Genomic DNA, 25,547 nt, shown 5'->3' on the forward strand with positions numbered 1-25,547 from the left:
CTCTTATGAGTAAAATCAGGGAACAGATAACAAATTTGTCTTGGGAGCAGGTTGACAATGTGGTGAGGAATTTTATCACTGAACTGCATGAAGGACCTCACCTCCAGGCACACCAGGATGGAGGAGATATATTACTCATGGGCACACACATCCCAGCAGTGCACCACTCTCTCATCTTCCACCCTCTAATTTGTGATGCTTTAAATGTGAAGATATTTATTTCTGTTTTCCAGGACCAGCTAAGCATTGTCTCCTCTATATATGCATTTCCTTCCCTCTGCAGAGCCCTGTCTCTCAACAAATTGCACAAAGAGCAATGCTTGTATGTTAGAAGGAGAAAAGGCTCAACTATGTCTTGGTTATATGTGTCAACCTCACCATTTTCCATTTAATGAATGATGCAACATATGGCACTGTTGTGCACAGCCTTAAAGACACTCTACCTAGATCTGGTGATAAATCCAGGCACCTGACATATGTCTGCCCCCACACTCAACTGGCACTCACAGAAACAACTTAGCAAATATTCCAAAGTATCCAAATATGAATGCACCACTAACACTTGACAAGTGTCCACTAATTCTGATAACAGTATCATCATTTTTAATTCTACCACCAGCAATGTGTGCCATTCTCTGATGGCACAAATAACAATAGATGATTAGAAAGAAAAGCTTACTCCTTAGAACACAATATTTAAACTAATACATCAAGTTGACATTTTGCCCAAAGATGTACCAGATTTGCCAAAGATTTACTGGAAAAGTCTCTATTGCATTCAAAATTAGATTCATTTGACCAAAAAAAAAGAAGAAAAACTTATTTAGACACCAAGTTTTCCAAAACAAAGCAAAAGAATAGAACATCTATTATCCCCTTTCTATTAAATTTTATATAACATTGGATAATCTAATATACTTCATAATGAAAAAAATTAAAGTAAATTACGATAATATGACAGGATTTGGGAGTGGGGGGGAGAGGAGGAAGTAATTGCTTTTGTTGCCCCATTGAGTTGTTTTTAATATCTAATTTTAGAATTCCAGTTATTTGAGAATATTTTAATTACTCTCTCTCTCTTTTTTTAAATTCCCAGACCCTAACACAATTCCTCAATATAGAAGGAAGAGAGGGAGCAATGGAGAGCTAGAGGTAGGCCAAAGCCAGCTAAGTTATCTCACATCTTACCGCAAAGGAGATTAGGGACAGCAAATTACAAGAGGCAACAGGAAAATGCTTCACAGATGGTCATCAAGCAACAGCTGAAAGATTGGCATGAAAAGAGAAGACCAAAACACCTTTATTTTAAAGGCACAATTTTCAGGGCACCATTTCTGAAGCCCTCTGACATGCCTTTATACCTTTAAGAGCATTTTTCCATCACAGTCTAGTGAAAACCACAGCTAAAATAAAACACTCATAATGATCTAAACCCCAACACTTTTTTTTTTTTACAACTTTGAGATTTATTTTATGATAAAAATTCATCCATTTCAAATGTACAACTGAATGATTTTTAGTAAATTTACTGAGTGGTGCAATCATCACCATAAGTCAGTTTTAGAATATTTTCATGACCCTAATAAGATCCCTGATGTTTATTTACACTAATCCCATTCCCACTCCCAGGCAACCACTAATCTACTTTCCCTTTTCTACAGAGATTTGCCTTTTCTGGGCATTTCATATAAACGGAATCATACGCTATTCCACCACTTTCTACATGTGTAACTTTCGTGAAGTCATTTAACTTGGTCGTGCTTCATTTTCCTCACAATAATGGTACCTACACCTCACAGAACTATTGTAAGAGTCAATGAGATAATCCATGTGAAGTGCTTAGATCACTGGCTGACACACACAGCAAGGCACGCCACACTAATTGTAAAGTAGTTAAGACCCTACCACCGTGTGCTTGTAACTCGACTACAGTTTCTACACCAGTGGAGCCTCAAATTGAACATGTCCAAAACGAACTGTAGATCTCTCCCCTCAAAACTGCTTTCCTCCTACGTCCCTTCACATAGGGGATACTATGAGCATTCAGAGAGTCAGCAGAAACTTCGACAAATTCTTAAACTCTCTCCTACCCATTCTCACATCCAGTCAGCAAGTCCTAGAGTCCTCTTTACTCCCCTGAACATGCCTCTTTCTCTTCATTCTCTCAGCTTTAGTTACAGCTCTCAAATTTCTTTTTCCTGATTTAGTGCAAAAGCTTCCTACCTCTTCGCTCCACCTCCAACTGGGTCTTCCTCTAATCTATCCCTCCTACTTCTGTCAGAGGATTTTCTCTTAAAATGCCAGTCTGTTCATGTCTCTCTCCTAGACTCCCCCTAGCTTTCAATGTAGCTCCTTAGCTTGTTACCCAGGGCCTATCACAAACTGTCTCCCCCTGCTACTGTATTTCCACCTCTGGTCAGTCTCCAGAATACATCCTTGGCCCTGATCGTTCTGAACAACCTGCAATTTTCTGAATGTGTGAGCCAGTCTTAGGCCTGCAGGCAAGCTAGTCAACTCACAGCATCTCCAAGACTGCCATCTGCCTTTCCCAAATCTCTCAAGTATCGCGTTGTTTATCAGATTGCCTGGACCACCTAGTGTGATTTGGAGGTGCCTCCTCTGTCCAGAGTTGAAGGAGATAATATAAAAAGAGAAGCTCCCACAGTGCCATCAACTCAACGAGGTGCCTCTTCTTGAGCCCAAGTTCAGCATCACTTGAATTTGGCGCAGGACGGGAGTAGGGAAAGTATGGAGGGGGGAGGGAGGTGAGTGGGGAATGTAGGAGAAGCAGGGAGAAGAGATGTGGAGAGGAAGAAAAGAGACTACATAAAAGGACAGGAGGGGAAGAGGAAAATGGAAAAAGATAAAAGTAAACGGTGCTCCCGGAGGACAAAGGACAACAGAGGAGAGAGAGGAAGAAGAGCAGGTACCACTGTCTGAGGGGAGACATTTCTCTTGGGCATGAGCCTTTAATAAAATCGTGAACCCTTTCTTTTCCTCCTACCTGTGATGATAATCATACAATTTTTCTTTCTATTCTTCTGATTCTGAAACACTACCACTCACAGTGATTCTAGCTCTAAAGTGGAGGAAAAATGGATACACTTCCATCTGTTGGAGACAACAGTTCATTTCCTTTCTAAAGCATTCTCCGCATTTACTGTCATTCAACCACGAGTTACTTTTCAGGTTTTCCATCTGTTTTCATTTTTTTTCTTTTCTTTCATCAGAATCCATGGAAAACTAGACCTATTTCAATATGCCATAAATATCAAGGATATTTGGGTCAAAGAATTAGAGTTAAAAGAGGTATTAGAGATTATCCAAATCAGTGATTTTCAACATTTTATCCACAGACATTTTTAAGTATATCCACATGTATTCAACCCAAGGCCTGGCTTTCAAATAGTTTCTCTGCCTAACTTTGTCTTTTCACATGTATTTTCCCATTTTATTAACCCAAAGTCAAGGCTAACAATCAGATTTTCTAACCAATAGAAGCTACCCAATGCTAAGAATTTATATACTTATTGATCAAAACCCAAGACAAAACAAACAAAACCTCAACATTTTGTTAGCCTATATGATCCTGTATTGGATGACTGGGAGCTTTGGGGTTTTAATGAAAGTCGATGATGGACTCTGATCATGAACTTCCATGTTCCTTCCCAGGCTTCACGCTACTGACTCCAGCAAAACTCCTCCAGTTTAGAGAGGTGAAAGCCCAAGAAATCTTTTATTTATACTCCTGATGACCCTTATTTTCTGCCTTGTTTCTTCACAGAATCTTAATAAACGTCTTCTTGTCCTACCAGGGGTTCTCATCCTGGAATGCACAGAGAGAATTTAAGGAGTCCGTGAACTTGGATGGAAAAAAAAGCCCATCTCTGTTTTCACTAGTCCTAAAGAAACTCAGCATTGCCTTTAAGTATGAATAAAGGCAACAAACCATGGCAGTGACTCTATCACCAGTAGGAGTCACAGATGCTTTCCTATCACAGCACAGTTGTTGCAAATTTTTCAAAAAATCATTTACCCTCATCACTGCTTTGATATTATGGCAGTTAATGGATCTACCACTTGGTTTTGTTATTAAATGGATTAATAAAAAAGGATTTATATTACTACACAATGAAACGGGGGGTTAGTATTTCAATAAGTATATTTCAATTTTTTTGCTTCTATATGTTTTGCTTTATGCATCTAATACAATTTTTTGGGAGGATGTCCATAGGTTTCACAAGATGGCCAAAGGGACCTTTGACACAAAAAAAGCTGCTTTGAAAGCAAAATTCACTCAGATTCATCTCTGTGTACCCTGCAACAACAAGATGAGGTAATACGAAGTAAATACTTGCTTGAATAAATGTGCAAGCTCACACAGTTAGCTGGAAAAAATAGAGTCAAACTCAGATCTCCTGAACTCTCATCTATTCCAATGCTTTAATGGAGTCAAGTCAGGAGCCTGAGCCCCAGAGATAGACATGGGTGGGTTCAAATCTGATTCATCATTTAATGGCCCAATCACCTTAGGCAAGTTACTCAACCTCACAGAGCCTGTTTTCTTGTTCATAATAACTGCCTTATTGGGTTGAGAGGATTAATGGAAATAAAATATGTAAAGAACTTACTAGGATACTTTGCACATAATTTAATTATTAAAAAGATACAATAATCTACTTCATGCCTAAATGTTTTTATGGGGTTTTTCATACTACTATTTATATTTCCACAAAGATTTACCATTCTCTAAAATTTCTTCACTGCCAACATGAGGCCATTCTCAAACCCTCAAAATCAGAGCCTACTTTATTCTCAAAAAATCCTGTGGCCCAGGAAGATCTGAGGCTAGGAGCCAGAGCACCATCTCCCTGATCCTTGTTTCCATCTTCAGCTACTGCATTAGAAACTTCACTAATAAGTCCGTCTTTGAACCTCACAACATTAAGTCACACTAACCCTCCTGTCCTCATTATCTGCTAGGCCAAGGATCATCATCCTGGGCAACTTGCTTTTTTTCATCTCTCATTCTCTATACTGAGGATACATGTAAAACCCTGTAGTCACAGTTTAGAGGTTTCCACATAACAATCTGACATTTCCTCTATGAATCCTTTTCCAGTCTATCTAAACGTAATCAAGTCTTCTTTCAAAGCACCCCCACTGTATATTCTCATACCTCAGCAAAGTGTTCATTCCGTAGGAAACCAAAATATGTGATGACTATCTAGCAGATTTTTGAGATCCTTGAGACTAGTGACCATATATGACTCAGCATTTGCATGCCATTCCACTAACACAACGCCTGTCAGATTAAATGGAAAATTAAAGTATATGAAGCTGGACTTCATGCTCACAACAACTCTATGAGATCAGGAATTACTGTCCTCTTCATAAATGAGCAAACCTAGGTTCAGACAAGTCACTGACTTGCCCACTGTAATACTGCCAGAAAGTAAAATATCGAAGAATAAACCCAAGGACACCCGTTAGTCAACAATCCATGGCACTTGATTTTTCTTCTCTTCAACAGGAAACATTTAGCCCATTTTCTCAATTTCTTATTCCCCTGGAGAATTAAAATACACAACTCCTAAATATTTCTTTGTTTAATGCATTATTCATTTATCATGTTCATAATGATCATGAATCATTCAGATCTTGATTTAAGTACACAACAGATGAACTGGAAATGACTTGAGATGGAAATACTACGCTGCCTAGAAGAGAAGGAAGCATCCTCACAGAAGAAAGAATCCAAATCTACATTCATTTACAGCAGTCACCTTGGACTAGACAAAAGAGAGAAATTATGACAGCCAGAGTAACAAAAGGAAGATTGTAATGTACTTTGAACCTCTGTAGGAGAAAACAGGGCACCCATGTTGGAAGCCACATTTTCCTTGACATTAGCGCAAAATGATCACTGTGATTAGAACCGAGCTGATCAGATGTCTAGATTAAGACATGAACCGCTGCCAGAGAGGAACTGTGTCTCAGTTGATCACACAGCACCAAGCAAAACCTTTAAACCTGAAATGCGAGTTGGGAGGGAAACAACAACATAACATTGATTTTATGGATATGATTTCAACAGGACACATTTTCTTAGTACTCCCATAAAGTATTTCACTGATATCAAAATACCTCCAAGCCTTACATAATGTAAGTGCTGCCTGGACACATTCACATATCACCGTATCTTTGGCTCACAGCAACATCAGCAATTCACCACTTGCATATTGAAAAAACTACAGAATTACAACAGGCCTAGAACTGCCGCCAACAAATTTACTGCCTCTGTGTTATTTGTAAATTGATTGTTCCTTCTTTGGCTTATGGCAAGTAGAGAATTGCATATAATGCATATATATTACCTTTCTACTCATAAAATTTAACATCAGGATTGAACTTTCACCAAACTCAGAATATTGTGATACCCTTTAAACAAGTACTATAATATATGTTGGATTTAATGTGGCTCCCCTCAATTAATTTTTTTTTTTAATTTATTTCACTAGCTCCAGGTCAAAACCTCTCTACCTAAACATCTCTTTTTACAGAAATTGTTTACTACCTGGCTTATGAATTAAAACTTTTTAATAGGCTTTTATTGAAAATCAAATTAAGAGTATTTAGGTGTTGTTTTCAAGTAGAACAGGTAGCTGTTGGCTAAAATGTATTCCATTTATTTGCCAGGTCTTACAACTTCATTTCATATGCATGCATAATTAGTTATTTTTCAAATTCACTATTGAAAATTATACCGAAGGCAGCATTTTCCACTCCATGAGGATTAATCTATGTATTATTTTGAATTTGCAAACCAATCTTTGAGCTACAAATTTTGAAAAGCCAGGTCCTACTGTTTTGTAAAACACACTTCTAGCCCCACAAGTTAACAACATTCCTGAAAAGTATAAGAATCAGATATAATTCTGCAGTAGGCAATCCTGGTCCTGACACCAATTTTTCTACCTGAGGACAACCATATCCAAACTACAACCATTCGACAAAATGAGGACTCAGAGAGTGTGGAAGATGGCAATCCAGTTCAAAGCAAAAACATAAGGCCCTTTTCCTTGCCAATAAGAAAAAAGCTTCTATCACTGCAGTGCATTATTGAATACATTTTACCAAGGGTGCCCCCTGGGGAGCCCAAAGAACAAAAATGCATCAAGATGAGGCTGTCAACAACCAAGCAGTGGTGCAGAGTCTCTTTGCAGGTGTCAAAACCTCAATCACAAAAAATCAGGACCAGTGGGCAGACCACATGAGAAAATGGATAGCAGAAGAATACCAAACAGCTGCTTAGCGCTGAACTAAAGCAATGCAGATACCCACTGGGAGGTCAAGCAAAACCCTTGGAGAGCACGTTGAAGCAGAGCCTGAAACAATGTAACAAAGCAGCAGACAGCTGGGCAACAACTGGTTGGAAACACAGGCCTGCGGCTACGGAGGCAGGAGGGGTCCAGGTTCACAAACAGCTACATAAGCATCCTAGGGGCCACCACTCTGAGATGGAGCAGCAGGCGCTTCCTGCAGGCCAAACGGGACTGCCAGGGCCACATGGCAGGGGCTGACGCACCAGCACACAAAGACTTACTGTTGCAGGAAAACCATGATCACCAACACTGTCGGGATTGAGGGACAAGTGAGGACAAAACCTGTAACGACTGTAGTGGTGCAGATCCGTGCCATCTAGGCACTTACTGCTATCCTAGACTCGCAGACAGCACGTTTGCCAGGATCTACAAAACTCACCAGATAGCACTCACTGTAGTATAGTCTGAGGGAAAGGGGTGTCAGCGAAATTTTACATTTCTAAGTCTGACCTTGAGCTTTAATTCCCAACAATTATATCTTAGACCCGCATTTCCTGACTAATGTTAGGGAACCCCTGAGAGTGCCCAGATGTGCTCTCGGGGATCAGTAAGAACGCTAGAAGAGTTTAAAAGGATGTGTTTCCATTTAGATATGGGGTGGCAAACTTTTTCGTTTAAAGGCCAGATAGCAAATATTTTACACTTTGCAAGCCCCAAGGTCCCAGCCGCCAACTACTCAACTCTGCCATTGTAGAGAGAAAGCAGCCATAGACCGTACACACCCAAATGGGTATGGCTGTTTAATAAAGAGGATACATGGAGGATCTGGCCCCCAGGCCATAGTGCCCACTCCCAATTTAGATGATAATCTGAAATACACACACACACCCCCATATGAATGCTCTACCTCATATGGGTGACCACCTAACAACTGAGTAAGGTCACATGGCTTCTGAGACTGCATTTATGATAGAGTTGGCACCAAAGAGTACTACTCAAATTGTAAAGGCTATTATGAATAGACTGGAAGTGGGTATTACGGGTTCCATGGACATGTGTGGTCTCTCCCTCTTCCCAGAATACCTTGCCCTTCCTTCTAACACAGCCCCTCTTTCCTGTAGTGAACCTACTGCACATGCCCTGGGACAGGCAAACCTGCCTCCTCTCCACTCATATCCAGGCAAGAGGTACAGGCACGTGGCCTAGGCCCGGCCAAAGCATCCCACCATTCCAGTGGCCAGCCACTGTGTTTCATGGATGAGCTTGTAACCAAATTCAGGTCCTCCCTGGACCATTTCTGGGAGAGCTAGGGAAGAAATCTTAGGTTGCCACTGGCCACAATGACCATGATGGCCAGACCAAGAAATATGGAGAGAAATGAAGTCCTCATGACCTCGTCAGAGCTCTTGAGTTCAGAGAGCAAAAGGCTCTGCTTTCCCTGAATTGGGCTTCCATTGCTTACAACCAAGAGTCCTTATTATAAAAATAAATAATATGCTAACAGAAATTAAGGCCCAATGACAGTGTTTTAGCAACAGTTCAAAGCAGCAATACAGGCATACCAAACTCCAAAGCACCCACACCATGTACACGTTGGGAGCAGAGATGTTCTGACATCTCTCCTCTCCTCTTAATCACCAAGGAAAGTAGGCACATCCTTCCACCTTCCTTCACCCAAACTGATCTACCTGTGTGTCTCCTTTTTTACCCACTTGCACAAGACAGAACTCTGAGGATGGTCTCTCTCCTTCAACTCTCCACAATCAGCTAGTTATCAAGTAAGATCAACTTTCCTTCACTAATAGACCCAAATTTCTTTTTCGTCACTGTTCCTACCCTATTTTAATCCTCATCACCACTGGGAATAGATATCCTCCAATATAATCCTATATAACCATATAATCCTATCTAGGCAATATAATCCTACAATGGACAACTTTCTGGTCTCTTTGCTTTGGCTTTCATGCTACTTCAGACAATTCTCCAAATGTTATCATGAAACACAAGGCCCTCACTGATATGGCTCCTGCTACCTTGTCAATTCATCTTTCTTCTCCCTCTCTCCCCACCCTCTCCTCTAGCTTTGTGCCCTGCTCTCTGGACATCATGCCTTTCTCTTTCTGCACATTTCTTCCAAATATTCCTCCCTCTCTCTCATCTTAAGCTAATTCTTGTTCTTCAGGAGTCAGTTCTCCCCAGTGTCTCCCTCACCCCTCCCTCCCAAGCTGGGTCAAGTGCCCCTCTTATGTACTCACTTACAAGTATGTCTCTATTTTAAGAGAAACTGTCTGTTTACTTAGTCTCCCCACGAAACTCTAGGCTCCTTGAGATTATGGACTATATCTTCTTCTGGGTCGGTGCCCGCAATATTTAACATGATTCCTGACACAACTAAGCATTTATAAACGCTTAATAAAGGAATACAGGGATGACACAAGCTGAAAGCATCCCACGCTGATGCTTTCTTGGGAAACAACACATTTCTAGATAAGAATGACGTAACATTCTTAAATCAAAGGCAAATGCCTTTTGAGCTGATTTTCTGAATTTAAAATAAACCACATTCAAATCTTTCTCCCAAACTTTGAATAGAATTATCATATTTTTACACTATAGTTTGCAGAAATCAGAGTACTTAAATGGTAAACATACCCTTACATTTCCCTTCTTTCCATCATCTCTAGTATCAACAACTATTTCTAGCCTCTGAGGTGAGTGCTTAGAACACACAACAAAACAATTTACAATGTCATTACTAAATATCGTTAAATCTTTCGGTTGATATGTGTATGAGGACAATTATCTCCTTATCGTTTCCGTTGCTTTCTTAATTTCCATTCATCTCCTTCTTTTTCTAATAACAATGTTGATACAGAATAGAAGTTTAGTTTGTGAAGAGTGCCAATGAATTAGCAGTAATTGATGTGATTTTCTGGAAAAAAAATCCTTATTAAAGTACAAATAATTTTCTTTCTGTTAATGAAAACCTATAATATTATACAAAAGAAATATTCATTAGTTTCCATTTACTTAAGATTTTGAGAGAGAACACCATCCCAGTTTTCATAAAATTATAGCTGCAGTGTTACTTTGGCCTATTTCTACCCATTTCAGTCTATTCTGGTAAACTCTTTCTGAACACACAAATAGTCTGCAGACATATACGCAAGATTTTCTTCAAGTGGAGTATGTAATGTGCATGTAAAGCATTTACTCTGTTTTCATACAGACTTCCACAGATGCTTTAAAAAAACATAATCTGAGCTAAATTCTAGTTTAAGTTTTTATTCAGGTTTTGAGAAAAAGTATAAAGTAAATAATGTTCTTGTCAAATCTTATAATTCACAGGAAATCTTCGAACTTCATTTTCAACCAGTTTTCATAAATAATGATGACACAAAAAGAAATAAAAACAAAAATTTAAACTTAAGATTATGCTTAGTATTTAAAACAATTTTAACTTTTAAATATTATCCATGGTCTACCTTAAATCTACAAGGTTTGTGGTATATGAATAAACTGTCCAATTTAACATTTAATTTACCAATTCTTTTGGGATTCAGTTTGGGAAAAAAAACCCCACCCCCCTCCCCAAAAGAATAAATTCTCAGAATTCAAATTTCAAGTACACAAAGATGAGCATATGGATATTTATTACGATGATAGCCTTTTTTTTTTTAAATACAAACAAGCTGCTATTTTATAACACACACCAAAAATTCAGCATGCAATCAAAATATATCACAGAATTTTAAAAAACATCAAAGAGCTACTTCCAAAAACACAGTTGAATTAGGAGGATTTCCATTCTAACAACTTGTCTTGATTTCACCACCAGAAGCTGACAACCATTTGCTGCTCTAGTTCCAACTCACAAAGATACCAATCAAAACTACCCATCTTCCATTGCAATGCCTCTGTTTTTCCCCCACAATGAAAGTTCATTCAGCCTGCTCCATAAGGATCCCTCTTCTATACCATGAAGGGAAGGTACTGTATCATAGGCAAGAAAGAAGCAAAATCCTCTTCAAGTCAACTTCTCTCAATCCCACCAAAGTTCATTTATAGGGATGTCATACTTAACCTTCTCCCTCACAATAGACAACCATGCCTTCCCATCCAACTCCTCACCCTGGAGAAGTCCAACTGCTAATCTTTTGTTTAGTCCTAAAATTCAACTGCTGAGGCATGCTTAACAAGGTCTTGAATTATTGGTTTCTTGTACCAATTTAAATTAATTCCAGAGAGTTGAGAGCCATCTTGCAAAAATCATTTGCTATTTTCCTTTAATAAATTAAAACAGTATGACTGATTTCTTTTTAACCCATCAGTAACAGAATCTGGTTTATTAGAATACTGGGTGCATTTTCACCTGAATATTCTAAAAATGTTCCAAGGAACAGATGTGCACTAGAGAAAACCAGGCTGCTATCCAACAAGAACCAAGAGTGTTCTCCTTTTTAGGAGCTTGCCACTTGCTGTTAGAATTTATCAATAGGAACAGAGTAAACATTCCAACTGAGAATAAGGGAACACATAAGAAATAAAATGATGATTATGGCTGAGGTAAAAACATCTTTGGTTGATATGGTTTGTTGTATTAATGTGCCTCATTTTCCACTGTCTATGAGGCAACATGGCCAATGTTTTACTTAAAACATTATTAATTGCCCCCAAATGGCCAATTTCAAATATATTTCTTGGGCAAACAAACCCAAACTCATAACACCAGGATTGTGACCTGTTTTAAGCTGCAAGGGACCCTGGGGAATCATTAGAGCCATACCCTGACTTTGAAGAGAAAGCCCTGTTATCAATATGGTAAACCTTCAACATACTTAGCTTACCTGTACTTTGGGGGGGAAAGTTTTTCTTTTTCTGGGGGGGGGAAAAAAGGAAAGCCAGAAATGTTAGTATTATAAGGTTATACATTCTCTTTATAGAGAGAATCCCTAGAAAAATGTTAGATAAACATGAGAAAGATCGGTTTTAATTAGGAAAGAAATCAATATTCTTAAACGCGGAACCATCCATAAATAAATTAATGCAAGTTGTAGGTCCTGGAGAAAGCAAGGCAGCCAGAGAGAGAATTACAAGCTTCGCAGAAAAGATTTCAAAGAACAAACAGAGCTTTTATATCCAGTTTTGCTCACTGTAAAACAAAAAGTAAATGAAAGTATTCCTGGGATTTGGGCTAACTCTTAATTCAACATAATCTTTCACAGTATAACTGAAAACAACTCCATATTTTCATTGTTCAAGATTTTTCATTGTCTAAGATACACATCATAGAGTGGAACAACTCATAAGATGCTAAGAAATCATAATTTTGCATATGTTCCTATGCACAGTATCTAATTTAAAGAAGGAAGTCAGTTATAGTGAAGGAGAAGGAAGACATCCTAGTCCTGTTTTTCATATGGACTTTTAATTGCGTATACACTGCAAACATTTTATTGGCAAAATTTGCGTGTGTGTGCATATGTGCGTGCATAATGGTTAAGCTTCAACGTTATTTCCCCAAACTTAAAACTCAAAATAAAAATTAAATTCCAAAATTAGTAGTTATTTAATATAGTTCACTGAACCCTTTCAGTTACTCTAAATCTATCTGAAATACTAAGCTAAATATTACTAGAAATAAGTTTAAATTTTTGAATACTGACTTTTAAGAAAAATCCTTAAATACTCTGTAATACTTTCCGATGTCATTATATAGTGAAGAAAGTATTATAAACTATCAGCAATAAAGTTAATGAATAATTTTGTGATTAAGAGAAATATTTAGCAAGTATCCTAGACACCAGACACTGTACCATGCACTTTATATAACTTATCTCATTAAATTCTCCCAACAGCTCTAAAAAGTATGCGTTACTGTCCTCATTCTTTTATTTATTTATTTATTTTTCGCTGAGGAAAATTCACCCTGAGCTAACACCTGTTCCCAATCTTGCTTGAGGAAGATTTGCCCTGAGCTAAAACTGTGCCAATCTTCCTCTATGCTGTATGTGGATCGCCACCACTGCATGGCCGCCGATGAGTGGTGTAGGTCCGTGCCCAGGAACCGAACCCAGGCCGCCAAAATGGAGCGCTCCAAACTTAACCTCTAGGTCATTGGGCCAGACCTGTCCTCATTCTGTAGAACAGGGAACAGAGGGTAAAAGAGTTTTAGTAACACAATCAAAATTATACAATTAGCGAGTAACTGTTCTGGGGTTAGATCCCTAGATTATCTGATATCCAAGTTCTTGTGGTCTTTTTACTTTTTGCCACCCTGTTGCTGGAAAAGGTCTAAAAGAAAGAAACATTTTCTAATGAGTTACAAACGTGTATCACCAGGTTTAGATATTAGATGTTCCCATCCAGTACATGTGCTAAACATACTTACTGCAAAGTCTCAGTACGCCACTGATTAACACAACACATCAATGCAGGAAAACTTCAGCTTATCTGACATAGTACAGCTTTCCTAATCACTGAGCCGCCAGAACTGCTCTGGGTCTGAACATATTCCAAAAAGAAAAAGGGTTGTCACTGCAAAGGGAGACCATGAGTATCTAGTAACAATACGCCCTGCCAAGCAGAACCGAAGTACCAAAGATTATTTACACCCGATGCACTGTAATTGGTCCTTTAACTCTGTAGAAGGAAAGAAGTGCTCAGATTGGCCAGAATGTCTATTCAAAATAAGCTTTCATGCACAGAGACCAGAAACACAGGAGAAGCAAGAACAAAAAAGAAACAGAGGAGAGCAAAAACTGCTTCTGTGGTGAGACAAGGGACTGCCAACCAAAAGGGTGGACAGAGATTAGAAGCAGAGATGGGGCGTGGGGGTGGCAATAGAAGCTGGGGCAGCAGGAGCTCACCCAAGGACTCCAGGGGAAAAAGTCAGCAACAAGGTGAAGTAGAGCACAGCTCTGTCCTCACGGGAGAAGAGAGTGAGATGCTAATGAAGGGTGCTAACTGCGTCATTCATCCTCTGGTCCAACACCTCTGCTTCTAAGGGTATAACTACGCAGCTTGTTAAAATACACAGAGAACATTCATCGTACTATTTCATTTGATCCTCACTCTGTGGTCAGCAGTTGTTATTCTTATTTTCACTTCTTGACCGATTATAAGATTGAATTTTAGAGAGCTGAGTAACTCAAGTACTTAGCTAATAAAGTGGTAATTCCAAGACCAAAACTCTAGTCTTTTATCTTGGCCCAGTGTTCCTTCACGACACTGCCTCTAGTATACAGTACAGTATTTTAAAAAGAAAGGAATAATTATAACTCATTTTAGAAAGACTTCTTTAAAAAGATTTCTATTAGGTAGGGACTTAAAACTTCAGATACACAGGGCATTCACCCATTCAGAAATTGCCCCAAGTGCCCAAAAGCTATGGGCTCAACCATTTGTAATCCTGTTTAGATACCTTCATTTGAGAGCATCCCACAGTGCTTAACATCATTAGTAAATCTTTATCTTTTCTCCTCTCAGCTGCCTAAATACCTATATTTTGCCGCCTGCTTCCATAAGTCTATAAAGTCTTTGTGCAATGTAAGTGAAGTTTCCTTACAAGGGATTGTTCAATGAAAGTGTAAACTAATAAAAGCAGTGACTACAGAGGTTCAGCTGAGGCATCAGCATCTAGTCAAGTCATAAGCCTACGGCAACTGCGTATCAGTTGATTTGTCAAAATCAGGATCCAACGTCTGTCTCCACAGTAATGTTACAAAGAAGATGATCCTGTAATACAAGATGGTGACAGATATGACAATAGAGATCACCTCCTCGAATGTCAACAGGCTCTCTACCTGTTGATCAAACCCATATGATCAATTTAGAGAAGATGTCACGATTGAACAAAGACAAAAACAAAATGTAGAGAGATTAAATAAAATGGCTAAACTCATATGCAGAAGACAGGCACCTTATCCTCAATCTTTTTGAATCCAGGAATGTAGGCAGGCTTTTCCTATGCCTGTAAAACATGCTGAGCCGATGTGTACATTACAGGGACCAGCAGCATCTGCTGCACTGGGAATGACAGAAATGTAGGCTCAGGCCCACTCCACGCAGAATCTGCATGTTAACAACCTGATTTGCAGGCAAATTGAAGTCTGGGAAGCATTGATCTGGAAATATACACATATACATAGATGGAAAGAGATCCAACAAAAGGTCCAGCTCAAAAATGTCCCTTTAGGAGAGGCATAGAGAGCTCCACCTGGTTCAAAGAAACTGGGGATTTAAACTGCATTTTAAAAGATTTCTTAAAAAGCAATTGTCCATAGCAAAGGATGAAGGCAGGGGGGCAAGTTATGAGAGGCCCAGGTCTAAAGCCCCCTTGCCTGCCACAGGCATCCTCACTATCCATCCTCAGTATCATTCAGGCATGAATTTAAAAGTAGCTACTAGCTACTAAATACTCTCTCATAGAAATGTTTACATTACTTACGATGATAACAAATGAGAGGTTTTAAAACAGTGAAATTTCATTTTTTGTTCAATATGGAACAAAAGCAAAATCACCACTGTTTTTAAAAGAAAAAATACAAAGACTCTGAAAATACAGAGGTGGAAGAAGCAAACCTAAAAAGATCATTTTTAATGGGATATTTGTGTGCGTGTGTGAGGAAGACTGGCCCTGAGCTAACATCTGTGCCCATCTTCCTCTATTTTGTATGTGGAAGGGCGCCACAGCATGGCTTGATGAGTGCTGCATCGGTCTGCACCCAGGATTTGAACCTGCAAACCCCAGGCCACCGAAGTGGAATGTGCGAACTTAACCACTACGCCACCAGGCTGGCCCCTAATGGGATATTTTAAATAGAAGACTAGATATATGTGGCAAACTACAGTTGGTAATTTCAGGCTACACACAGGTCTCTTTAATAGATTTTTATTCAAATCTCAAATTCATTCTCTTTGGTTAAATCAGTACATATCCTTATAAGAGCAGGTTAAAGTGTAAAATCGTATTTCTTTAATATAAATTCACTGACACAATTCAGCACTATTTTTTTTCAATAGACTAACAAGAATAACCTTCCAATTTTAAATGAAGTTTACCAAACGAATTCAGGTATACCAGTTTTTCACATCAGCTATAAATAATTGCATCCCTCTAAAGGGCCTATTTCTGCAAATAAAAATGTCTTTTTGTCTGATTAAACTTCTTCATCATCTGAGAACTTTTCTTCTGCAAATTTGTAGTTGGAAGATTTGTCATTAGAAACTTGCTTTGTCAAAATGAGCTCTTTTCAATGGCTTTGGGAGAGCAGTCCTGTAGTTAATTATTTGGAAGAAGAGGGGAACATCCTATTCTAAAAGTACACTTGACAAAATATTTGGACCCTAAGTACTTAGAACCTAAGATATCTTTCACAATCCAAGGCAGCAGGCTCAGTGTTACAATATCTTTAAAAACCTGAAGATATGAAGGCAGAAGTAGCCAAAAGACAGTTGATAAAACAATGAGAAAGGTCCCCAGAGGAACATCACAGCTGCCAGTCCCACCTCAAGAACCCCTTCTCCGAAATGGCTCTGTAATGACAAGCATCCTCTCCAAACTGAAGCAAGTCATCAAGCCTAGGAACATAATCTCTATAGCCACCATCTAAGGTAACCCCTGATGAGGACACAATTTGCAGGGATGTCACTTCAAACATGCACTGACACTGTAAAGAGTTAAACTATTGACTCTCATTTTTAATCCAAGAGATACCGCTAACAGAAAAGAAAGCAGAGTAGACACGCTTTCATTGTGGAACAAATTAGAAATTAACAAAAACAATACGTTCACTTTTCCCAAAGTGTTTTCACTTATCTGCCTCTCTCAGAGACTAGTTTTATAATCTTAAGTTTATAAGAGAAGTTCAATAACTATATGCTTTATAACAATGTCCTAAACATAACCCAACTAAGAGATGAAAGCAAAAACAAAAAACAAGGCTATGGTCTGCATCCTTTCAGTCTCTTTACAGAATACTTACAAGCAATTGAAAAAAGAAAACAAAATTTCATAAGACACAGCTGTAAAAATTTTACTACCCTTATTCATCTTTTTTTTTAAAAAAAAAAATTTGTTTGTAGAAAGCAAACTTGTGAACTGCATTTAAAATTAATACCCAAAGAATTCCAAGCATGTAGGGTTATATGGATTGCCATTCTTCCCACTGGATTTTTAAACAATGTTGAAACATGGCTGTTTGAAATACTTGAGTGCCATCATTTAACACTGTTCAAAATGTCAAGGGCCGTATTGCACCCCAGTGGCCACTCTTCAGCAAATAACACATCCTTTGAAGTTAAAACACTCCTAAATGATGCCAAGAGAGAATTTCTAGGCAAGTACAAAATTTTCTACTTTTAAAGAAATAAATAATCTCTGGAATCACAATCAGGAAAAAGACACTTTCATTACTGAGATTTGTGAACATGTCAGTTTCAGGTCAGTAAGTTCCTTTACCCCATGGCAATATTTACATACATTGTTTCCCAATTAAGCCATAATCATAAGCCTATAGAGAACTTGCTTTTTTTTTTTTAACTGGATGCTCCTGAGGAATAATCACACATTTATTTTAATAAATTCCACAGAAATGAAGGGTAATCATCAAAGACAAAGGGATCTGACAGAAACATTTTATTTGGCTACAACACCTAGCACACAGCTGCTATTCCAAGGGCACTGATGTGTCTCATTTGACAAATGATGTAATTCAGTCAGCCTCCTTGACTATAGCTACATGCTGTGGCACACTTCATACTCTGCCTCACTCTGACATCACAGAATGCCCTGGCCAAGAATTCAAGAAACAAAAGCTTACAACAAATTATCATAAGCAAATAGCATCTCCTCTGCCAGATACTAAGGTACTTTTAAAACAGATACAGTAGCACTGCCCTCAAGCAATGTGGCATGTGTACAGACTTGGAATAAGTAAATATATATATAATTCCATTTAATTCCACAATAAAATGGAATCTAAAGACGAGTGAGAATTTTCAGTTCTAGTCTCTTTTGCATATTAATTTCTTAGACATGAGCAAATCAAAATCTCTCTCCATCTCATCTTGAAAACAATCATTTCTAGTTGTCTAAATTAACTGCATCTTATGAAATGTCCTTAAATAAAATAAACTACTCTAAAAACATGATAGCAACTTTTAATGCAGAATCTTGAAAACAAATCATTTCAGTGTTCCCGCCTTCTTCACAATTCTCCTGAGTAGACAGGCTTACTCAATTCTTTCCCATTTACCTGTAAAGAAAAAAGGTCACAGTTGAACCCAAAATTGTAATCCCCAAAAGTTTGTAAAGACTGAAACAAACATTTACACCTTTTACTCTAAGAAACCTTGAGTACCAGAGAAACTGACAAATGTGACTGAAAAGCTAAACTGTCAGAGAGAAAAAAAAAGAGACGACGAGAGATCAATAGAAATTTGATAGCACTGCATCTTTTTTTTTTTTTTTTGTGAGGAGATCAGCCCTGAGCTAACATCCGCCAATTCTCCTCTTTTTTTGCTAAGGAAGACGGCCCTGGGCTAACATCTGTGCCTATCTTCCTCCACTTTATATGGGACGCCGCCACAGCATGGCTTACCAAGCAGTGCGTCGGTGCGCGCCCGAGGTTCCGAACCAGCGAACCCCGGGCCGCCGCAGCGGAGCGCGCGCACTTAACCGCTTGCGCCACCGGGCCGGCCCCCGATAGCACTGCATCTTGTTGGAGTTAGCCTAGAAAATACAGCCAAAAAAATCTCTGAGGCAAAAGTCTTCAATCCTTACGGCCAGTCGAGGCAAATCCAGTTAACTCGAAGAGTTCAGCCGCTACAACCTCCCAGGAAAACAACTGACCTGGACAATTAGGAAGGAGACACCTGGGAGAGGCATTCCGAAGCTTCCATAAGTAAGAATAAAGTGCCAATGAGCACCAGACCAAGAACAAGGCCAGTTCACACCATCTACCACGCATCCTCAGCACCGATGTTCTGGGAGAGAAGCCAACAGAGTCCCAAAAAGTTTTAAAATATGAGTATCAATCAAAATAAACATGAGTAAATGCCAGTGAAATTCTGCTAAAGGATAAGCTATTAGCATTTTTATAAGTCTATCATCAAACTCCCAGATTCAAACACTTTACAGAACCTGCTAAAGTACAGGTGGGAAAGAAGAGACAGGTAAGATACTTGCTGACAAGAGTGAACAGCTGCTGTTTGTATTATGTACCATATATATGAGAAGCCCATGTCTAGTAGTATTCATAGTTAGCGAATAACTGAATGCAGTCATTTACCCCTCAAAAGCACATACGAATCAAATCTTCAAAGACACCATCTAGTATTGTGCATAATTACATCTATAATTATTTAAAATTTTATGCCTTTTTAGTCCTATGAAAAACAGAAGGTATGCAATTCCTGGTGACACGTCTCTCCACTTTTTTCCAACAAGGCTCTAAATGAGTACAGCTATTAACGGAGGATAGGTCTATACGTTCAACAACCCACTTGCCCTGTCCATCAAGGTTGCCACTTGTCGCTTTTGTTGAAGCCATTAAAGTAAGTACCCAAAGCTGAAATAATACTTAGCTTCCAAGAGAGAATCAAAAAACTTAAAAGATGAATGTTACTAAGTTAAAAGCATGTTGGGTGAGAAAAATCAAGTTATAAGAAAGTAGGTTTGTCAGCCACAGATTTTTCAGAGTGTCTTAAGGGTAAACTCTGTCCTTGCCTAATATTATGAATGTGCGTGTTTTAGAGAAAATGTACCCTTTGCCTATGATAAACAGCTGCACTATCACGGGCATTTTAAACAAGTGCTTTTAGTGTGCTGAATAGCAACAAAGAGATTAGGAAGACAAACTGCTCCTAATTCATGTTGGAATGCAAGAAGTTGTAGCAATTTCAGAATTATAGCAGCGAGGAATTCAGCGTCACCATAGCGGCATATTAGCACTGAAAAACTAAGACAATGTGAATTAATAATGAAAAATATATATATATATATAAACAACTAAGAGACAGATGGCTGGTAAGCCATTTTCCCTACGGCATTTGCACATGTCCTTCCAGTGCCTGTATGTGGGTCATCTGCTAGGACAAACTCCATGTGACAGGCTCAACGGAGGTAAGGCAAAGTGGTCCATACTAGCTTCATCTAATTTTAATTTATTGTTAAGAGATGTACTTGTTCAAACAGCAAAATGAGCCTTTTCCACATAGATTTGATGAAACAAGCAAAACTTAGCTAGAAAATAAAATGTCACATAAAATATTTCATAAACTATAAATTGTATTCACTTGCATTTTTTTCACTGTATTATAAATTGGGAAGGAACTCTGAGTAAACTAATACTCTTGTACACATTGGCTTCTTCCATTAAAGACCTGAGACAACCTTTGATACAAAGCAAACTTCTCCCTTATTTACTTTGATTTTATAATAATTCTTTCTAAACATGCTTTTACTAAATACCAGGCACGCCTTCAATGGTTGAACATACTAGAATTTTAAGATAACAATCCGAGATTGGTCCAAGGCAAGTCTTTAGAGATAACTTTTTAGAGGGAAGTTAACAGAGTGATCGATCATTTCACAAGGAATTCTCACCACATCAGGTCAAAAACCCAAACTGGCAATAACATTAAACGACCACATAGAAGGAAGAGTTGAATATCTTTAGGGAAAAAAAACAGGTTTCTAAAAAAATTTGTTAAATGCCTTAAATCCTCCTTTCCTTCATTTTAAATACTGTTAATCAAAATCTTTGAGTCTAAACAAAAAATCTTAACTAGTGTTTCTATAAAAGCTTAGATTTACATTTACATCCAAATGAACAACTAAACTAGAAATGTGCTCTTCAGAAGTTTGGGGGAGTTTTGATTGAAGAGTAGAAATTTCTGCTGTGGAGTTGTTTCTCCAAGTTGCACACAATTATTGCACAATGGAATAGCTAAGAAACCTAAAAGCAATGTTAATGACCATGACTGGGTTTAACAAATGCAAAATGGGCAATAAGGAAAAAAATTTTCAAAGCAGCCACAAACCCATTTCCCACTTCCAAAAACTCAAACTGTCTTTTTTTACTCACATGAGAATAAAAACATGTATTAGTTGCATTACGTTATTTACTTGTTATAAATCATAACGGACATCCCACCAATTGGATGCTTATGTACAAAATGAAATCATACTATAAAACAACAGTTACGGTTTACTTTTGTTGCTTTGAAGTAAACTGACTCCTCTTTTAGTGTTATCGCCATGCAAAATTTACAACAGTATTTTTAAAAAGGACGAAGGAAAAATGATGCAATGTTATCCTCAACAAACAGATGAGAGCAGAGAATTTGGGGTCAGCAAGTTTTTTCCACTGACCTAAATATCAAAATTTCTCCAGAAAATGAGAGGGTCCTTCAAGAAGTCACAAGCAACATGACTTAAAATTTGGCTGAGTCTGCATATTTATAATTCCGATTTTACTCTAACCACAACTTAAGATTCAGTCCAGTCATTACTAGATTGAAGGAGAGAGGGGAGGGAAGAAGCTGAAACCATATATGCTTTTTCATCAGATACGATGGAGCCCACTCTTCGACTGCTTCCTTCAGCACATCATAGCCATGTTCTTAAGTTTAGCACAAAAACACTTGTAAAATATTAAATTTTACCATAGGGAAACTGATTTTGCTATAAGAAAGTTTCAGATTACCACTTAATCTCAACCAAGCTACATCAAACACTGAAAGTAATGATACATATAGTTTATAAAGCAAACTCGATCACTATATTTAAAAGAAATGATAACTTGGAGAAGTACCACAGCAATAACGTTTCAGCTGAAGCAATATAAAGCCCTCCTACAGTAAACGCCAGATTCTACAGCTAAAATGCAGTCTTGATTTAGCTAAGCAAGTCAAGCACCAGAGCCACCTCCCCCTGGAGAGCTGCTCATCCACTTCCATCACTGGTCTCTCCTTACAGACTGTATTTCACAACCGTTCCTGGGGAATAGCAGAATCCACAGATGTAGTTTTAAACTTGAGTCTTTGTAGTCTGAAACGGAGTGGTGGAAATAAACACATTATCATCTTCCTACAGTTTCCACTTGACTCCCCAGCTCTCTTCCCCTTCACACGCCAGTGATTTAGAGTAGCTAGACAGAAAGTACATCTGAAAAGCCACAACTCACAGCGCACCTTGGCACAGAATCACCCGAACATGTTATGCAGACACCAATTAAGTGCCATGCTATCAATATGCATTCCATAATTTCTAGGATCCATGAAAACCTAGTTTGATACTTTAAAGATTTCATACTCTTAAGAGTATGTGATTGCTTATGCAGTTATGCTACTAAGAAAATCAGAGTAAAATACACTTTTCAAATTGTAGCAAAGGGTAATTCATATTAACAGGCCCACAACATCATATCAGTATACAATGTCTACATATAATATATTCAGCCTTCTATCAATTAGATGATATGGCCAAATCATCACCTTAAATTCCTCTATGTAGCTAGGAAGAAATCAGGAATTTTGACACTCCTTTCCACCTATAGCATGTAAAGAACTTATAACAATTGCCAACCATAAAAGCATAACTAATTTATCATCACACTCACACCATTCTCCCCAAGTTACAAAGTCCTAACACTTCTGATGAATAAAGAATACAAAATAAGCATTAGACCTAGAGCATTAGTCCTATAGTCCATGCAAATTTAGTTTAGTGCCAGCCTTAATGGTTACAGGATAGTTTTTCCTGACGTGTACTTTGTAAAGAACTGACAGCAATAAAGAACAGCATACATGAGGAATACCTGAATTATCACAGTGTTCTACAATAGTTACAGTATTACACTAAGTTACTTTTTTTCCTAAGTTCTACATCTTGGTTTAAATACTTTCTGTTGGAACTGTCCCCAACAGTAACTGCCCAGATTCATCCCGGAGCTCATTCAGTGAAAAGTCACCCATCTTTGCAAGCACAAGCTTTTTTGCCACTACCCTAGAAGGAGCAGATGCACAGTGACACAGAACTGGAGGGAACAGAAGCAGCTCACCTGACTCTTACACACAGACCATTTACTTCTCAAAGCATGTAGCGTAACTGCCAAAATCTGTACAATGCTTAAAAGCTGAGAAAAAGTTTATGTCTAACAGTGGTTTCCTATCAACTAGTCTCCGATAGACACTACATAAAATGTATTAAGAAAGGTTTGTTGGATGTTCCTGCACCTATTATCAGGGGACTTCATAACAGACATGTGGGTGTGAACCAACAGTCTCCAATTTGAGGCATACATCCACCAACATGCTTTTAGCCAGAGAGTGGGCACACCAGAGAACACAGAACACGGCTAATTACCACCAGGAGAAGATTCTGCCTTCACCTCCCCTCACTATCTACCCCTTTGCTTAAGTTCACTCAGTGCCTCGCCCTGACCCTAGGGATCCATTCACTTGCCGTAGCCCAGAGAGGCTGCTGAAAAGCTGTCAAAGTAAATCTGTGCTCACTTTTTGGATGGTTTAATTTCAATAGAGCATGAAACACCCCAGGCCGGTTAATAAGTTTAGGCAGGCGTGCTGTTCTCCCTAATATATTTTAATTATGCATCTGTTTTAATTGTAATCAGATTAAGACACCGCAAAGGCACAAATTGGAATTTTCCCTAATGGCTATTGGAGCTTTTCATCAGTTTCTAAACACTAACAACGTTTAAAAAATAGGTAGAGACAAGAGCACAACTGTGACATTTTCCAGAAATCGATGCAGTTTCTTTGACAACACAGTTCAGGTCTCATTAGCCACCCAAACTAGCCCAAATGCAGAAGACAACTTCAGTCTCTAGGGGCGTCTTCTTCCCCAATTAGCACAAAAGATCGCTAACGTCTAATGTAAAACTACCCAAAAGAAATGAAAGCCAGGCTTTTATAAAGTGCTACTCCATCGATTGGTGAGGGAGGCGGAGGGGCGCGGGAGAGACCATCAGCAGCATTGTCTTGGCTCAAAGTACAGTACAGTACAGTAAGCGTCAAAAGGCAAAGTTGAAACCGAGTACGATCTCTCTTTCTACTATTTTGGCAACTGTCAAACGTGTGTTTTAATGTCGGGAAATAAAAGTGTCCCATCAATAAAAGGAAACATTACAGGGAAGATCTATTAGGGGGCGGGGAGCAGCTTCCTTCCAGCCCAGACGTAAAATCGCTCAATGTGCTTTTGTTGCACCAAGGAATACGTAAGACTTTTTTTAAAAAATTACGTTCATTAAACAGTTTCCCAAATTGCTGCGATTTCCGGTAAGAAACTTAATCTTCTGCCAACAGCGGAGTAGCAAGGGAGAGAACCTGCTGCAAACTAGGAACCCAAACTCCCTCAGCCCGCCCAGCGCGCTCGCGTCCCCGCTGTTTGCTTTAGGTGTTCATGTTTACGCGTCTCCTAAATCTTCAGGGGCTGGACCAGTTCCTCCAAGACGCACTTCGAGCCTTAAAGCGGGAAGCTTCAGAGCTACCGTGGAGTCCCCTCGCAGCCCGTCACCCCTTCCTCTCACCCCCTTACCTGTCATCATAGCAGAAATCCGCACTCAGGGTGTTGAGATACAAGGCGAGCCCCAGAGCGCTGCTCACCAACTCTGCAATCATCTCTCCACCGCCTTCCCTCCGGCTCGGCTCCCAGCGCGAGGGCAGCAGCGGCAACAAAAAACAGAAGCATCAATCCCCACCTTCCGCCGCCTTCTCCTCCCAGCTTCACTTTTCCCTCGCTTCCCCACCCTCCCGCCTCTCCCTCCCTTCCTCCCTCGGGTCCTTCCAATCCACCGCTCTCCACCTCCTCGCGCCCGTCTCCGCAGCTCCTGCGTCCTCCCCGGGTGCGGGCTCACACCGCGCTCCCCATGCCCGGCGCCCGCGAGCGGCAAGCGACGTTCGGGCTCCGCGCCCCCCGGCGGATGCACAGGGCTGGTCCTTCGCGCGGCTCCTGGCCCCCACCCTAACCCATGGCAGTTCGGGGCGCCCTAGGTGAGGAGTGGGACTCGGAGGAGGTGGAAGAGTGCGGGATGGAGACAGAGGGACCGGACCGAGCCGGGCTCTGGGACCAGCTGGAGGAAGAGAGAGAAAGAGGGACGGATGGGAGGGACAAGGCGAACCGCCTCCCCTCGCCGCCTCCCGGGCGCACGGCCCCGGTGCCGCTCCGGCTGACTCCGGCCGCCACAGCGGCTGCAG

General features: G+C 39.4%; 1 protein-coding gene across 2 annotated transcripts in view; it reads right to left on the bottom strand.

Annotated features, from left to right (window-relative positions):
• The window catches only part of TMTC2 (transmembrane O-mannosyltransferase targeting cadherins 2), a 387,738-nt gene extending 362,673 nt beyond the window's left edge, over positions 1-25,065 (bottom strand). For both annotated transcript variants that reach the window (XM_058568709.1, XM_058568710.1), the window contains exon 1: positions 24,889-25,065. In XM_058568709.1, the coding sequence (XP_058424692.1) occupies positions 24,889-24,971 (83 nt within the window). In that variant the 5' untranslated portion in view covers positions 24,972-25,065. The remainder of the gene's footprint in view (positions 1-24,888) is intronic.
• Positions 25,066-25,547: the final 482 nt, after the last annotated feature.

Source organism: Diceros bicornis, chromosome 25 (genome assembly GCF_020826845.1).
Source record: "Diceros bicornis minor isolate mBicDic1 chromosome 25, mDicBic1.mat.cur, whole genome shotgun sequence".
NCBI lineage: Eukaryota > Metazoa > Chordata > Mammalia > Perissodactyla > Rhinocerotidae > Diceros > Diceros bicornis.